Source organism: Pollicipes pollicipes, unplaced genomic scaffold (genome assembly GCF_011947565.3).
Source record: "Pollicipes pollicipes isolate AB1234 unplaced genomic scaffold, Ppol_2.1 Scaffold_4002;HRSCAF=4701_pilon_pilon_pilon, whole genome shotgun sequence".
Lineage (NCBI taxonomy): Eukaryota > Metazoa > Arthropoda > Thecostraca > Pollicipedomorpha > Pollicipedidae > Pollicipes > Pollicipes pollicipes.
The window spans coordinates 9708913-9727058 of record NW_023596420.1 but is presented as its reverse complement, the minus strand read 5'-3'; the positions used below and the strand labels follow the sequence as shown (position 1 = coordinate 9727058).

The 18146-nt window shown below is 55.0% G+C and overlaps 1 protein-coding gene across 1 annotated transcript; it reads left to right on the top strand.

Moving 5' to 3' along the window:
- Positions 1-6082: 6082 nt before the first annotated feature.
- On the top strand, positions 6083-18064 carry LOC119093224 (putative methylmalonate-semialdehyde dehydrogenase [acylating], mitochondrial; the record flags this gene model as incomplete). The annotated part of the gene is given in 10 exon segments (XM_037216139.1): positions 6083-6199; positions 11392-11620; positions 12223-12377; positions 13621-13716; positions 14040-14156; positions 14514-14760; positions 14959-15140; positions 16123-16302; positions 16774-16872; positions 17542-18064. Coding segments are annotated over 10 exon segments (1524 nt in total), but the record flags the coding sequence as incomplete, so codon positions are not given.
- Between the last annotated feature and the right edge of the window lie 82 nt (positions 18065-18146).

The window sequence follows — 18146 nt, the reverse complement described above, 5'->3', positions numbered from 1 at the left end:
ACGGGCCTCCATGTCAGCGATTTGCCTCCGCACCTCTGGTCTCAAATTATATGGGGTTCTTCTTGGCCTAACTGCAACAGGTGGCGACCCGCCGGTGTTGATGCAGAAATGAGCACGATGTGTTCGACCCAGCTCAGCCTCAGAATTTGCGACTACGTCCCGATATGTCAAATAGACTCTTGAGTTTCCTGCGACTGACCTCATTGACTTGCGCTCCAGCCAAGTCAACGTTTCCCGGTCCGACCCGTTTAGGCTTGTCACCCTCCACTGGAGCTGTCGCCATCAATCATCAACGTTCTTCTTGACTAGATTCAAAGCGTGCGAGCGCAACCAGTGTCAAAAAACATCAATAACAACCATGGCTGAGAATTGTTGAACGCACTAAGCAATTATGTAACAGCGGCCCGACACACTGAATGAGTAGCCAAAGCAATGCTCTCATGTTGGTATTTTTAAAAACACATTCTCCCTAGCGGTCACTGGTTAAACTAGCACAAAACAAAATTGTACATACATTTGTATGCGTCTTCCTCGCATGGGGAAGTATATAACTACCCACTCAGTTCTCGCATATGTGGAACTGTCGACGAAGAACGCATCAGACATTTGACGAGGCTACTTAGTTCACTTCTGCTACTTAGTTCAGGTACACGACAGATCTAAGCTCGCTCAACGTTCATCTCGACTAGTGAGGAGATAGTGCAAGGACATCCAGGGACGCAGCAGGTTGGACGTAAGCAACCATTGCTTGGTGAGCGGTGCTATTTAACAAAGCTTATCCAGTTTGGAAACAATCAACACAGATAGTCGGAAACGCTTTCAGCCTTTCAGAGTCTCTGGATGGGCTTGCAATACTCATATATGTACATGAAGATGTATCTTGGCAAACTAGCTATTCACATCATGACATGCAAACGAATATAGATATCGAGCCTGTTCTCTACAATAGAAGAAGCCTAAGAGCTCTACAGGTATCCGGGAAGTCAAGGCGTTTCCGATGTACGAAGCTATGTCAAATTCATGGAACACCGTGACCACGCGGTGCATGATGATGGCGAGTTTAAAGCCGAGTACGTGGACGGTGTAATCCAGCGCTCCCACCATCCACCGCTGCTGTTCAGTACTCTGAAGAAAAAAAGGAACACGTTAAGAAAAACTTACATCAAGACATGGTACGCACTGAGCAGAAACATTATGACCTAGTTTTACGCCGTACCATGTGTTATTGATCGATACAAGTTAGTCATGACCGGAAACGCACCGCATATGAGCCGGTCATATTTCCCAACTCATTACTGTTCGAGACGTGGTTTTACTAACAATTGTCAATGAAAGGTCGTATCAATTCACAACAAGCAAGATTACCTTATTTCTTTGCTGATCCCACGACTGTGGTGACGCTGCCTTTAGGACGCAGGCAGGCGACGATTTTCTGGCTGCAGCAGAAAGCTTGCCTTCGACACCGGGTGGGAATGCTCCAGTGAGATGTCCCTAATCTCTAAACGCGACTTTTCCAGAAACACTAGGATGCTTACGGGACAGCCGACTTTTTTGGTTCTCGTGTTTCGGACACGACGATCGCCAGCTTTGCTTTCGTACTGGCGCCCACCATGAGTGCATGAAAATTTAACGAGACGGTACTTTTTCTGCTGCAAAGCGCCTCCTTGTCAGCACGGTCAGCGACAACTTTGAAATAAAGTGCCCAGGATTTGTCTGAAGAAATTTACCAAGAGTGACAGAGCTCGACTTGAAAAACTTCACATTCGTCTCGGCCTCCAATTCACGGATTGGGCATCTAGCTCATCAAGGAATGAAAACAGTCACCTTTCCTCAACACGGGCATCTTCTATCTTTTGTTGAGATGCTATACGTCTGAAACATAGCGAAGTATGTTAGCTAAGTGCACTGCCCAGTAATGTCCACAGACATTATGCACAAAGCACAACCAGCTAGTTTGCCAGCTGGCATACCAAGAACCACAAGGAGGCAGGAATATTAGGTCAGACCAGCAGGGATCCCAGGTCAGATCATGAGGAGTCACAGGTCAGATCATGAGGAGTCACAGGTCAGATCATCAGGATTCACAGGTCAGATCATCGGAGTCACAGGTCAGATCATCAGGGGTGCCAGGTCAGATCATCAGGGGTACCAGATCAGATCATCAGGGGGTAAGAGGTCAATCATCAGGGGTACTGGTCAAATCATCATGGTACCAGGTCAAATCATCAGGGTACCAGGTCAGATCATCAGGGTAGGTCTGGTACCCACCTCCTGATGGCCTGACCTGGTAATTCTAACTCCAGTAGTCTGATCTGGTGACCCCACACACTGATGGTCTGATCATCAGTAGCACCAGGTCAGACCATCAGGCACAAGGCACCATGCCAAACAAGCAGGGGGCATGGGTACCAGGTCAGACCAGCTGGCAGCAGCAGTGTCAGGTCAGACCATCAATAGTGGGGGTACCCTATCAGGTGGCAGGAATACCAGGCCTGACCACTAAGCACAGGGGTACCAGATAAGACCATCAGGGGCAGAGGTATCAAGTCCTCCTTCTACCATGTGGCACAAGTACCACGTCAGATCACCATGAGACAGCAGTATTATGCTACCAGGAGCACTGGTACCAATTCACACCATCAAGTTGTGGGCTGGGTAAGGCCACCAGGAGGAAGTAGTACCAGGTCAGACCATGGGGGCAGGAGTGCCAGGTCTGGCCACCAAGGGCCAGAGTACCAGGAGGTAGGAGTAACTCGCCAGACTCTCAAGGGCAGTAATATCAGGTTGGGAAGCCTGACCTTGAACTGCTGCTATCTGATGCATCAAAGGGGCCTCTTGAATAGAGTGCCTCTTAATCCAGTACAGGGCTTTCTGGCTTGTAACACAGCCTGCCAAGCCAGCAAAGGCTCACCATAACACAACATTGGGCCTTCTGATCTAGAACATCAGGGGCCAGGGCGCCAGATTGCAGGAGTACTACATTAGACTATCAGGGGCAGAGGCAAGAGCCAGACCATTAGTGCTATATGAAAAAGTTATCAAGGCTGTATACCACATAAAATGTTTAAAGCCTAGTTTGGCTCAACAGCTGATGCATAATGCAGGGATCACTCAGCATACACTCAGCTTTTTTACCACTGCGGAGGATGATCAAGCCATTAAGTAATGATATTAGACAAACAAGGGCAATGAGGAGAGTCAATCCAATTTGCAACCTTGATAGGTTATGAAAACAAACTGAAAAAGCCAGCATGTTTGCTAGCATATGGAAGCTGCACAGAAACTGGTCGCAGTCCGGGAAGACCTCTGTGATGGCGAACTTCTCAGTGTGATTCTTGTCAGTCAGCCACACCTACAGCTTTCTTACACACACACCACATATATATATATAATATATATATATATATATATATATATATATATACATATATATATATATTATGATCTAAACACTGCTTTTTAAATAAGTTTACATACATGCAAGAGTATGTGAACAGTTGTGGACAACAACAATCATGTTATTGTTGCATTCTAACCTTAGTGGGTCCTAAAATGCATGCTGATGAAGCTAAGATCTCCAGTAACATCTTTCCTTGCCTCACCAGATCCAAATTTGCTTTTCAAACATGGCTGCTGTTTTCCCCAAAGTTTTTAAATTGATAAATACTGTTTTAGGCCACCTTCCGTTTGTTACAATTGCGTTACCTCGCTCACCAAGATATCTCCCTGTCCAATGCTAGATTTGGAAAAAAACTTAATCATTCCCAGCTGTTACTTTACAGCTTTCAATACATTTTGTTAGAAGCATATATGTACTGGTCAAATCTTTTCTTAAATTAATACCACCTGATGTAAAATACTTTCCAGCATTTCAAACAAAATCCACAGATTTTGATTGAAAACACCTACCCAATCTTGCTTTCAGCCAGGATGGGCCAATTCCTTTCAAACCAGAAGACAGGCATTCAAAGAATCAGGTGAAGATCACCATTATCATATACATGAGCACTGTAACATTCAATCAGCTGACAAAACCTGCTTCCATTTGTGACAAAATGTATAGGTACAAAGTATGTGCTACTTTCAATGAATTACCTAAACACAAAGTAGAAACAAGTGAGGGAAAATCAGTCCAGCCTGCTGATGCTGACAGAGGGAATGGCACCATGGATTTTTGGTTTGGGGGGGAAAGGATATCCAAGGGGCCTCCTAAGCAAAATGGGACTGCCTCACAGGGGCCTCATGGGCAATGTTGTCTCGAAAGTTGAAGGGAAAGGAAAATTGCAGCATATTGTTCTTTTACCAAACTGTTATAAGCATTATATCCAGGTAGATGCATGTTGACAATAAAACAAACAGGACCTTATAATTTTGTCAACAAAGGGCACTGGTACCATACAACATGGCCTCCTGGCACGTGAAAGGGCTTTGCCACCAAGAAACAGCATACTTTCAATCCACAAAAGGGGCCTTCAATGTTTAAGGAAATCCCGATTTTGAACTGCTGCCATCTAACCCGTCTGCCGGCAATGGGAGGGGGAGGGGGGGGGGCGGGGACAGCCCCTATGCCATTGCTGCGTCGTCCCTGGTTGAAAGCACCCTGATTTTGACCTACGCCTCGTCTCTGGCCCAAGTGTACCTATTTAATGAATTACTTTCATTGATCTGTGACTCGATTCGATATGCACATACCTTCATGCACGCACAATATGCACATACCTTAATCCTCATTTGTGCGCAACCACATCCACCCTTCACCCGCACCTCGGCACGCCCGGCGTTCAAAAACCGCGCGTCGGTGCGGGACACGGGTCGCAAACGCAGGCGAGTGCGCATGCGCAAACGTGACGTCATGAATCTGACTCGATTTAGTGGTGCAGCTGTTTTGCATTGCACTTCATTTTGCAGCCTGCGTGAGTCGTGAGTTAGGTGATTCAATGTAAGCGTAGTCTGGTACTGAGTCAAATGAAATGGAACAGCTGAGGTCACAAGGTGAATCAGATTCTACAATCTATTGTGTGTAAATCGACTCGGATCCGACGTGATTTACACAGAAGGGCCGTTTTCAGCAAATCGACTCATGGGTCGATATACACGCTCCCATAATGTTCAGGCACATTGGCTACAACAAATACGGCGCGAGTACTAAAGCTAGAAAACAGTGGTTTAGTAGGATTAATTTTGGAAGCAGATCAAAGTATTTATTTTTCTGGAAGGTTTTAAATGCAAAATTCACGCTATCTATTCACAAAACACTGGAAAAAATGAAGAACAGGATTCTTGCTCAATTTATTCTCGAAATCTCCATTCGTAATCATGTTACTAGTATCTCCCAACCTTCGTGTAGTGTCAGCCAAAAACCATACTACGGGCTCCCAAATTTTATTCCATTGTGACGTCACGTCTGCGCAGCCTTCTGTAGTAGCTTTGGTTAAAACGGCCCCGTGGTTGGCGCCCTACTAGCCGGCGCTGATTCCCGCGAGTATTCCTCGGCGGTAGTTTCGCGATACTGAAACGGTTTTGCTGTGTGGCTTGTTGTAGACTCTTTAAGAATGTTTCGAATCTCTCTGGCCAGCTGCAAGGTGAGTCTGTGGGATCTACGGGGACGCAGCCAGGATTTTCTCAAGGTGACGGCGGTCCGAACTTGCATGAAAAACGTGTACGTGTCACGCCGATGTTGGAATTATCTGTCAGGAGCCACTTATGAGGGAAAATGACAAATACGAGCTTAACGAGAGGCCCAGGCCTCCGCCGCCTCCCACCCCCATGGCTGCACTTTGGGAAGTTAAAGGATGTCGTCATTAGTGTGCCATTGGCCATTTCGGCCAGTCATTTTACAAGCTAGAATAGATGGATGTTGATTATGATTTTGACATCAGCACAGGGCAGGGAAATGATCAAGAATTTAGTAGACTTGAAAAATGTTAACTTTTTCCCTTTTGGCTCTGCTGTAAATTATGCAACATCCTTTACTTTCAAATGTTCATCATCTCACTACCTGTCTGTCAAGCACCATGCCAGATGAGACACATGCTCAGCATATCAGCTGTCTTTGGTGATCAACAGGCAGGACTGTCTGGGACTGCGCTCTGGTCACCGGTATGCCTCAGTAGCCACCACCAAGCTATTCATCAATGGACAATTTGTGGAAAGCTCCACATCTGATTGGATTGACTTGCATAACCCAGCCACCAATGAGGTGAGTGTGTGGTTTTGGTGAAATTGTGCATGCAATTGATGGAAAAGTTGTACTAGTTATGTGTAGTGTGCACACATCAAATGTTGCAACAAATAGCAGATGTGGTGTCCATTGTCTCAATTATGTGAATCTAGATTAATTATATTGTTTTGACATGGTTGCTTTCCATGGCCCTTAAACATAGCACATGCAGGGTTGACTTAAAGCTGTTGATACCTTACTGAGGTAACTTCCTCTGCAGTGTGAAGCATATAATATGATGCTGTTCAGTGTGGCACTCTTCAATCTCATAGCTTCATGGTGATTTTTAAGTGTGGATGTGGGTTGAAGCCAAATCAAGCAATTTTTGCTTTAATTAGTTTAAACCATGTGGAGTACATTTTGTACGTGCTGCGATATGTCAAGCCTAGCCTGGCCCAGTCCAACCAGTACAGTCCAGCCCAGTCAGAAAGTAATCTTTTTTGGCTGTGTCTGTTAAGTGTTTAGACTGTCTGAACCTGATTAAAGTTGACAGAATAATGCTGCCAGTTGACACTGCTCATGAAGAAATTTTCAGAGACCACCAGGGTGCAAATTTGATATTTCCTCCAAATTCAGGAGCTCATTTGCCTTATTTCCCAGTCTTCCGCAGCTTGCCAGGGCTGGCCAGCTGTGGGCCCCTTCCCCGGCCACCCCACCTGCGATGTGGCTGTGTGGCTGCCTGCATTCCCCTCAATCCCTGTGCTGGGTGGCTGTGCCTGTGTTGCAAGTCTGTGTGACCAGATGAGCCAGGTTCGGCTGCCCAAGGCTTTGGCATGTCCACTGGCGAGCGGTCCGTGGCGGGGGCGTTGGTTCTGGTGCGTGCACTGGCGAGCGGTTCCGTGGGGGGGGGGGGGGTTGGGGGGGGGGGGGGTGGGTGGGGCGCTGGCTTCGGAGCATCCGCGGGCGAGCGGTCCCGTGGTTGGGGCGCTGGCTTCGGAGCGTCCACTGGCTGAGCGGGTCCCATGGTTGGGGCGCTGGCTTCGGAGCGTCCACTGGCGAGCGGTCCCGTGGCGGGGCGCTGGCTTCGGGAGCGTCCACTGGCGAGCGGTCCCGTGGTGGGGCGCTGGCTTCGGAGCATCCACTGGCGAGCGGTCCCGTGGTGGGGCGCTGGCTTCGGAGCGTCCACTGGCGAGCGGTCCCGTGGTGGGGCGCTGGCTTCGAAGCATCCGCTGGCGAGCGGGTCCCGTGGTGGGGCGCTGGCTTCGGAGCGTCCACTGGGGAGCGGTCCCGTGGTGGGGCGCTGGCTTCGGAGCGTCCACTGGGGAGCGGTCCCGTGGTGGGGCGCTTGCTTCGGAGCGTCCACTGGCGAGCGGTCCCGTGGCGGGGCGCTGGCTTCGGAGCGTCCCACTGGGGAGCGGTCCCGTGGTGGGGCGCTGGCTTGGGAGCATCCACTGGCGAGCGGTCCCGTGTGTGGGGGCGCTGGCTTCGGAGCGTCCACTGGGGAGCGGTCCCGTGGCGGGGCGCTGGCTTCGGAGCGTCCACTGGCGAGCGGTCCCGTGGTGGGGCGCTGGCTTCGAAGCATCCGCTGGCGAGCGGTCCCGTGTGGGGCGCTGGCTTCGGAGCGTCCCACTGGGGAGCGGTCCCGTGGGTGGGGCGCTGGCTTCGGAGCGTCCACTGGCGAGCGGTCCCGTGGTGGGGCGCTGGCTTCGGAGCATCCACTGGCGAGCGGTCCCGTGGTGGGGCGCTGGCTTCGGAGCGTCCACTGGGGGAGCGGTCCGTGGCGGGGCGCTGGCTTCGGAGCGTCCACTGGCGAGCGGGTCCCGTGGTGGGGTGCTGGCTTCGTAGCGTCCACTGGGGAGCGGTCCCGTGGTGGGGGCGCTGGCTTCGGAGCGTCCACTGGGGAGCGGTCCCGTGGCGGGGCGCTGGCTTCGGAGCATCCACTGGCGAGCTGTCCCGTGGTGGGGCGCTGGCTTCGGAGCGTCCACTGGCGAGCGGGGTCCCGTGGTGGGGCGCTGCCGTCCGCCCACTGGGGACTGGTGCCATGCCAATGCACCAGGGGCCAGGCCTGTAACGTTAGGCCCTGACAGTTTATTGGCCCTTGCCTCACGCTGTTGGGTGGTTAGATGTTCGGCTCCTACCCACACCCATGGGCTTTTAGGCACTAACTGGCGAACAGCTGATGCAAGGTGCTTAAAGTTTTCTCCATCCTCTCATTCATCAATCTCACGTTTTCCCTGGTATTTTAAAGTCATGTCTGGAATGTAGATAGGCTTGATGTATCCCGCGAATGTGTTGTAGGGTAGTCTTCCCTTGTGTGTGTGTGGCACGTGGGCGTGCGTCCGTCCATGCATGTGTGGGTGCATGTGGGTGTTTGTGTGTATGTGTGTGCATGTGTGTGTCAACCTGCAAAATTTGTTTTGTAGTGCATAATTCACCTGGCTTGCTTCAACCCCTGCCCCTGGTAACATCTGCTTTAGTAATTTAAGCTGTCATTTTTATTGACTTCTTAGCCTGCAGTATCACTTGATCACCTGCTAGTGATATTATAATTCTGAATGTCATGATAGGTCACTAACATAGCCTGACCTCGGGCTTCACAGTTTGAAACATTGTACCCCATTGCTGGGACGTGTTGGTCCTGTTTGCCCCATGACTCTTTGTCACTCATGCATCTTTAAGTGGTAGTGATAAACTGGACATACAGCAATGTAATAGTGACCTTACTGATCTTACTTGACATTGGCACCTGAAATTGTGTGGATGTGTGTTTCTTTTCTTGATGACTTTTAACCCAACTTCGATTCATGACCACATTCTGATTCTTATTCTTACATATTAGATCATTACCACATTCTTGCTCAGGCATGGAAATCATTGGCTTTGTTGACACTGGATCTTAGGTTTCGTCCAATTGGTTCTAATACGACCAACGGCTGGCGCCGGTAAGAAAGAAATATATAAAGATGGAAGCCTTGTTTTGGAACCAGCACTATTTCCAGGGGTGCTTTGGAGGAAGCAATTAGCATGAATCTCACGGCGTAAGTTGCACAACATTTTGCGTCAGACTGAATGAAGTCGCATCCAATGATCATAATAGGTCACTAAATATTTTATAATATTATCAAACGCCATTTTGCATTCGTCTATGAACATAAGTTAGGACAACGGTTGTTTACCGATGGGGCCCCTTCATCTGATTGTGTCGGTCCCTTGGTCAGGGTTTTTGCCCAGCTATCTCCCGTCACTAATACATTACCTAGTGCGTTCGAGCCAGTTGGCAGAGTTCTTGTGTTCTGTAAGGCAGTATCAGATAGCCATTGTGTTGGGCAGCAAAATTCGAACAGGGCAGCTCTCGAGCCACGGCGAAACGACTGCTCATAGCACAACCGAGACGCCCCGGACACCGTCGTCCTGATGATGGACTGAGGCGCTGCCCCGGACACCGGCGTCCTGATGATGGGCTGAAGCGTTGCCCCCGGACACCAGCGTCCTGATGATGGGCTGAAGCGTTTGCTCCGGACACCGGCGTCCCTATGAGGGGCTGAAGCGCTGCCCCGGACACCGGCGTCCTTATGAGGGGCTGAGGCGCTGCCCCGTACACCGGCGTCCTGATGATGGGCTGAAGCGTTGTTCCAGACACCAGCGTCCCTATGAGGGGCTGAGGCGCTGCCCCGGACAACCGGCGTTCTGATGATGGGCTGAGGCGCTGTCCCTGACAACCGGCGTCCCTATGAGGGGCTGAGGCGCTGCCCCGGACACCGGCGCCCTGATGATGGGCTGAAGCGTTGCCCCGGACACCGGCGTCATGATGAGGAGCTGGGGCGCTGCCCCGGACACCGGCGTCCTGATGATGGGCTGAGGCGCTGCCCCGGACACCGGCGTCCCTATGAGGGGGCTGAGGCGCTGCCCCGGACACCGGCGTCCTTATGAGGGGCTGAAGCGCTGCCGCGGGCCGCTTCCCCCAACTGGCATGCCATGGCCGTTTGCCCGTCGTCTCGGCCGGGAGCCGTGGGTTTTGTCGGGCGGCGAATGTGTATTTTAAGCCCTGTCACATGGCCGTGATTTGGCCTTGGTGCTGACCGTCGTCATATGGGATGAGGCCTGGCAACCGAGCTTTGCGGCGACCTTTGGACAGAGGCGGGGAGTATGCGGGCAGGTCACGTGGGGTGCCCACTGATCACTGCCATATGGCCTTGCGGCGTTATCCGTTGGCTGAGGATGTGGCATCGTCATGCAGTACCGAAGGAGAGTCTCAAGGCCAAACCAGTGTGCGAGAACGATGGCGTGGTGTAACGAATTCAGGAAAAGGCTGTTCTTATATACTGTTTTGATGTGGATAGCGCATGTGTAAGGGCCATTCAGTGCTCTGTATTTTTTAATTGTTAAGCCCAAGAAGAAAATGAAAGGTTAGGGTCACAATGGACGAACAAGGGCTAAGCCTTACAATGTGAGGTAGCGCTTGCTGCCTTCCCGAGACAGAAAGTATGTGCAATGCACCCGATGTAAACAATAAAATGTGGATATTTTAGCTTTGCGATATTGTTAATTCATATGCTGGAATGAAGTGCCGTCATTGCACCGGAGGCTCTGGTTGATATAAGTTGTCAAGCGCATTTGCGAGGAACATAATGCATATAAAGAGGACAGTAATGATAAATGATTGAATTATTCCTCGTAGAATAAGCAGGAGAATGGACATACACACACACACACGCACGCACGCACGCACGCACGCACGCACGCACCGCATGCACGCACGCACGCACACACGCACGCACGCACACACGCCACACACGCTTATATATATATATATATATATATATTATATATATATATATATATATATATATATTGATATTGATGATATTGATATTGATGATATTGATATTGATGTTTCGGCTACATGCGTTTATCGAAATGAGTATCAGTAGTCATTTAACATTGTCTGCCCATCCTACTCGATTTTTCAGTTTTGTTTTGAAATCGCGAGAAACAGTTTTTTTTTTGTCCTGGTGACACGTCACGCGATGCAGCTTGACCGATTGTTTTGGACGTTGCTATCATGCGTGAGTGCACTCCGGCCCTGGTCATGGCAGCACGCGCCGCGTTGCACAGGTGGCTTTAGAGCCGGAGTAAAGGAGGTCTTGATTGCCTGTGCGCGGCGCCGGTGGTTTTGGGGAGCAACGTCCGACCCCGCCATGACCCGCTGGCCGTCCCGCTGTGCCCGGCAGGTGGTCACGCGTGTGCCCAAGGCCACCCAGGCCGAGATGAACTCGGCGGTGGACGCGGCCAAGGAGGCGTTCAAGACCTGGTCGCAGACATCCATCCTGACGCGGCAGCAGATCATGTTCAACTACCAGAACCTGATCAAGCAGAACATGCGCCGGCTGGCGGAGAGCATCACCCAGGAGCAGGGCAAGACGCTGGTGGACGCCGAGGGCGACGTACTGCGCGGCCTGCGTGAGTCACCCGGCCCGCCGCGGCGCGCCCCGGTGCGCCCATTCTGATCACCGACAGCTGGTGACGGTTACAAGGGGGGGGGGGGGGGGGGCAGCTGTCACCGCATGGAGACACGAAGGCGACTGGGCTCGATCAGACTTCAGTTTGGTTCGGGCCGATAGCTGTGTGATGTGGAGGAATGTCCGTGCAGCGTGATGTGTTTTATTATTATGCCCAATTATGCCTAATTCCGGGTGGAGACGTTTACCGGGTGGATACGTATATGCAGGATGACGGAGTTGGATCGGATACGCACGATACATGCATGCTGCGATGCTGCTGGCTGATAGAGCCTTGCCTCATAGGTATGTCCTGCTAGAGATTGCATAAGGTGCTACGCTGCCCCTTTTTGAGGGTGATCGGAGGTGTTCTTGCTGCGTTTCTCGCACTTGTGTGCGAGAAACACAGCAAGTGTGTGCACTTGTGTTACGATGTGTAGTAGGCTGGCATGTAACACTGTTCAACACACACATAAGGTGCATTGCATGTGTCGTGTGAGGATGACGCCGGGGGTTTCGCCAAGTGATCGCGTCGATTTTCACGTCTTCTGCGTGCCGTTGCAGAGGTGGTGGAGCACTGCTGCAGCATCACGAGTCTGCAGCTGGGCGAGACGATGCCGGGCGTCTCCAAAGACATGGACACGCTGTCGTACCGTATCCCCTTGGGCGTGTGCGCCGGCATCACGCCCTTCAACTTCCCCGCCATGATCCCGCTCTGGGTGAGTCGTCCGGACGCGCCGCCCGGCCGTCTGCCGCTCGGAGGCGGGGTGCCGCAGTTGGGTCGTCCGGTCCCTGTGTCTGGCATGAAAGAGTACGTCATATGCTCCGGCTGTTGCGTGTGTTTCTGAAGTCCATGCTGCGTGGTTCGTGGCGTATCGCAAATGTTGTCGTTTAGAGACTGGTGAAAGGATCAGGGCAGTCGCGGTGCAGCAGACGCACGCTGCGCTCTGCGGTACGTGTTTTGGTCAAGGCTGCTCGCTCAGCCAGTCGTCCGCAAGCTAAGTTAATCAGACCTGGGTAACCCGGCCCGGGTCGATATATCCCTCTACAAACTTACAAGAGCACCCTTCATGGAAACGCTGCGCCGATCAGCTGACGAGCTGACGATCGGGCGGCGCCGTGTCTTAGTCAGCTGGGCGGTCGGCCTGGCCACTGATCGCTGATGTGACCCTGGCCTGACCCTGACCCCCACTGTCCGGCTCTGACCGCCACTGTCCCGTTCCGCCCCTGACCGCCGCTGTCCCACCCCGGCCGTGACCGCCGCTGTCCCACCCCGACCGTGACCGCCGCTGTCCCACCCCGGCCGTGACCGTCGCTGTCCCACCCCGGCTCTGACCGCCGCTGTCCCACCCCGGCCCTGACCGCCGCTGTCCCACCCCGGCCGTGACCGCCGCTGTCCCACCCCGGCCGTGACCGCCGCTGTCCCACCCCGGCCCTGACCGCCGCTGTCCCACCCCGGCCCTGACCGCCACTGTCCCACCCCGGCCCTGACCGCCACTGTCCCACCCGGCCCTGACCGCCGCTGTCCCACCCCGGCCGTGACCGCCGCTGTCCCACCCCGGCCCTGACCGCCGCTGTCCCACCCCGGCCGTGACCGCCGCTGTCCCGCCCCGGCCCTGACCGCCGCTGTCCCACCCCGGCCGGTGACCGCCGCCGTCCCACCCCGGCCCTGACCGCCGCTGTCCCGTCCCCGTCCCTGACCGCCGCTGTCCCGTCCCCGCCCCCTACCGCCACTGTCCCGTCCCGTCCCTGACCGCCACTGTCCCACCCCGGCCCTGACCGCCGCTGTCCCGCCCTGGCCCTGACCGCCGCTGTCCCGTCCCTGTCACTGACCGCCGCTGTCCCGTCCCCGCCCCCGACCGCCACTGTCCCGTCCCGTCCCTGACCGCCACTGTCCCACCCCGGCCCTGACCGCCGCTGTCCCGTCCCCGGCCCTGACCGCCGCTGTCCCTTCCCCGGCAGATGTTCCCCACTGCTGCCGTGTGTGGCAACACGTCCATCGTCAAGCCGTCCGAGCGTGACCCGGGCGCCTGCATGCTGCTGGTGGAGCTGTTAAAGGTGGGAGAGCCGCGCCTGACCTCGAGGTCAGCTCAGGTGCCCGGTCACGCGCCCGGTCACGGCCCGAGCGGCGCTCACCGGCCTTGAGTGTGGGGTCCGTGGGGAGCGCTCACTGCCGAGGGGATTGTCGCCAGGCGTTACGCCTGTGGACTAGGCTGGTGTAGCGTAATTCATCATTGTTTTGTGCGTGTTTTAGTGTGCAGTGAGAGCGATCTCAAGCAGCGATCTCTAGTCATCGCGCTCTCACGTTCAGAGAGCGGGGCGATTGATATTGCCCCATTTCGGTGGTGGCAGCCATCACTGTTTCTTTTCGCCGTCGCCAGGAGGCGGGCATGCCGGACGGTGTTGTGAACGTGATCCACGGCGAGCACGAGGCGGTCAACTTCATCTGCGACAACCCCGACATCCGCGCCATCTCCTTCGTCGGCTCGGACGTGGCTGTGAGTGAAGCCGGGAATGGAGTACCTGATGGGTATGCAAGGAGCCTCTATTATTGCTCTCTAGTTGGTGACAGGTGGGAATCTAGGAACAGAATGATTTTTGAACGTGGCACAGGGACATCGCAATGCATATGACCTTGGCATCCTTAACGATAGAGGACATCACTTACTGCCTCAGAAACTCAACCGACGTTACGACATGGGACAGTGACGCCTGTCAAGTTAAAAGGTTTGTCATGAGCCTCCAGAAGGTCGTGATCCGAGACCCCTGTGGGGCGCCGTGTCTTGAAAGAGGGAACTCTGCCCCCCCCCCCCCCCCCTCTCGCGGCCGCCACCTCATACGGCGCTACCACCCAGGGCAAGCACATCTACGAACGCGGCAGCCGCAATGGCAAGCGTGTGCAGTGCAACATGGGCGCCAAGAACCACGGCGTCATCATGCCGGACGCCAACAAGGAGAACATGCTGAACCAGCTGGTGGGCGCGGCGTTCGGTGCTGCCGGCCAGCGCTGCATGGCGCTCAGCACGGCAGTGCTGGTCGGCGACGCCAAGAACTGGCTGCCCGAGCTGGTGGAGCGCAGCAGCAAGCTGCGCGTCAACGCCGGTAGGTGGCCTGCCCTGGCGCCGGCGCGTGCGCACCGCTGCGAGCGGTGAGGGTGTATGTGCTGGCTGTGTGGTGTGTGTAGTGGAGGGCCGCGCTTGTGCTCTGCGTGTCGGCCGATTGAACCGCTGTGCTGGACGGCCGGCCGGAGGTCACCGACGCTCGTCGGCGGGCCGGTGACCCGGGCTCGCCCGTCGTCAGGTCACGAGCCGGACGCCGACCTGGGCCCGGTCATCTCGCCCAAGGCCAAACAGCGCATCGAGCAGTTGGTGGAGTCGGGCATTAAGGAGGGCGCCTCGTGCCCGCTGGACGGCCGCAGCGTCAAGGTGCCCGGCTACGAGCGTGGCAACTTCGTGGGTCCGACCATCCTCACCAACGTCACGGTGAGAGCGGGGGCTGGGCGGTGCAGGCGGCGGCGAGGGGCGCGGGACTGCGCCGGCCGGGGCCACAGTGCGGATGCGTTGGGTCCGGGGATGGTCGGGGTGACTGGAAGGAGCTGTGCTCGTCAGAGGCGTGGTGACGGGCGCCATTGTGTTGACAAAGGTCAGGTGGGAGCTCAAAGAGGATATGTTTGCTAATTAGGCACACTCAGCCTTTTGTGATGGGCTGGCCGTGAGCTGCATGGAGAAGAGGTTGGAGAAGTCGCACATGCAGAACCCATACACAACTTTGAGCCTTGCGGAAGAGAGCTAGTCAGGGGCTTACCGTCTGCTACGTTGGAAAGGCATCATCCCAAGCAGTATTTTTATGGTGCTTAAGTTGGTCTTTACTACTCGAAATGTCGCGCTCACTCACACGTTAAAGACATGAGCGCAAAAACGAATGCAAATGGAGTAACTGCGCACCGGTTGCGCGTTTCGTCTGTGGTAGTTAAGGATGCTCAACACGCATATGGGCTATTTCTGTGATATGTGTGCCGATGACTGGCGTGCTGATTGGCCAGTGGCCTTCCCCTGGTGATGATATTTAACAGTGATTTGCGCTTTCTTATTGGCCTGTGCACACCCGAGGGTGGTCTGGAGTGAAATGTGTGGCGTATTCGTAGTATTTATGTTAGGTGATAGCGAAAATGGATATGGATTTTACAGTTAAAATGGTATTAGCAATAATCAATAGTGCTATGTTCCATGCGTCGTGATGTGTACAAATGCGCAGCAATCGTTGACGAAGGTATCGTAAAGCGGTGAAGCGACGCAGGCGAGACTGCCAAGACCTGTACCAGTTTCGTGTCTGGAGACCTCTGCCAGGCGCGCCGCTCCCGGGAGCCGGCGCGGCGCCTCACTCGGCGTCGGCCTGAGCCGCGCTGCTCCCGCGAGCCGACGCAGTGTCGGCGTCTCACTCGGCGTCGGTCCGCACCGCCGGCAGCCCGAGATGGAGTGCTACCGTGAGGAGATCTTCGGCCCCGTGCTCTGCGTGCTGACCGTGGACACGTTGGACGACGCCATCCGGCTCATCAACAGCAATCCGTACGGCAACGGCACGGCCATCTTCACCACCAATGGCGCCACGGCCCGCAAGTTCACGCATGAGATCGACGTTGGACAGGTGGGAACGCGGCCGGCCGGCTCCGGGGTGGAGCTCCGGGGGCGGGCGGTGTCGCCCGGGCGGGGTGACCGTAAGTGGCGTACCGGGCCCCGTGAGGGGGTCAGACGCAGTTGTGACGGGGCGGGGATGGTGGTGGGGGGCGGCAGTGTCCGACGTCCGGCGTACGTCAGCCGGCCTGGCTTGGGCTGTCTCTCGGATTGTGTTTGTCTCGAGTCGTGCGTGTGATCGGTATGCGCGCCTGGCCGTGGCGTCTGTCTGTGAGCCGCGTGTCGGCTTTCGACCATGGATACGTTCGTGTGCTCGTACAGAGCTATCGCACATTCCACTGGCGGGTGCGCACTTAAATGCGGTCAACGTGTCCCAGGCCGGCGTTTCTGACCATGCGCCGCTGCCGGCCGCAGCCACCGTGTTGGGCTGCGGCCGGCGCATCTCGCGGCCAGCGGGGTGTCTGACCGCGCTCCGTGCTCCCAGGTTGGCATCAACGTGCCCATCCCGGTGCCGCTGCCCATGTTCTCGTTCACGGGCTCGCGTGGCTCCTTCCTCGGCGACGCCAACTTCTACGGCAAGGCGGTGAGTGTGGTGCGGCGCGTTTGGCCCGGTGTTGGCGGACTGCTCCCCTCCGTCCCTGCTCGAGCACTCCGGTTCTCCGCAGCGGTCCCACAGCGGTGCGTAGCGCGCCCTGTCTGCTGTGAGTGTCCTGCTGTCGGGCCTGTGTCTGGCTGAGGTGTTCCACGTAGTGGTAAACATGCGCGCTCTTACGTTTTAGTGGCTGAAGAGCGGTGTTGTGATTGGTTGTGCAGAACCTTGATCCTGGTATTAACACATCACTAGGGCTGAGTGCTTCAGGGACAGGTGGCTGGTGCTCGGGGGCATCGCCGATGAGAGGGGATGTAGACTCCTGGGCGTCTCGCGTCTCCCCCCCCCCCCCCACACACCCCTTGTCAAACGATGTTGTCGCATGTCAGCTGCATTCCCAAATCGGTTTTGCCCCATCTCCCGGACCGGGACTGCCCTCCATGGTGTTAAATTGTATCAGTGCACTGCTGGTGTCAGTACGTTGACCACGGAGCCCCCCCCCCCCCGCCGCGGGTTTTAGACAGACACTAGCCAAAGAAGGCCAGTGCGGACGGCCGTGTGCATCACACCTCGCAGTGAGCGTGACGCGCCTCCGGACCTCAACCCGCTCAACACCTCTACGTTGTCCTCCGGCGTCTAACCCGACCGGCGCGCTCCCTCCAGGGGATGAACTTCTACACCCAGGTGAAGACGGTGACGCAGATGTGGCGGGCTGATGACGTCACCCACAGCCGGGCCGCCACGGCCATGCCGGTGATGCGCTGATGACCGCCGATGTCGGCCGGGCGGGCGCCGGACGGAAGCAGCACCACTCTGCGCTCCGTGATCGGGTGCCCCGATATTGGACCTGTGTGTGGGTGGCGCCTGGAGGGCGATAGTGTTGAAGTTTATTTTGGGTACACGATAGTATACATGACCACGGTGGTACGCCAAATGAAATGGTTAATTACGTTTTGTATTGCTTTGAAGGGTACGTAGATGCCGCCTTGCGTTTGAAGCGGATCGCCTAGTAGTTTGCAGCAGTTTTGAGAGGAAGATGGGCGCCTGGTGGCGGCTCTTTAGTACTGATCGCAGACGGGTCATACCTACAAAAGTAAAATGTGTCGTCTCCCGTGTCAGTGCTCACACACATGTGCAATAAACATGCGCAGACCAGCCGCGGTTCTGTCGCATCAGCTCCCCCGGTGCTGGTCGTTTGTCTGGCTGTGAGAACGGCCCTGGACACAGTGCGCGTCGCTGGACATTTCACGGCCGGTGACGGCGTGTAG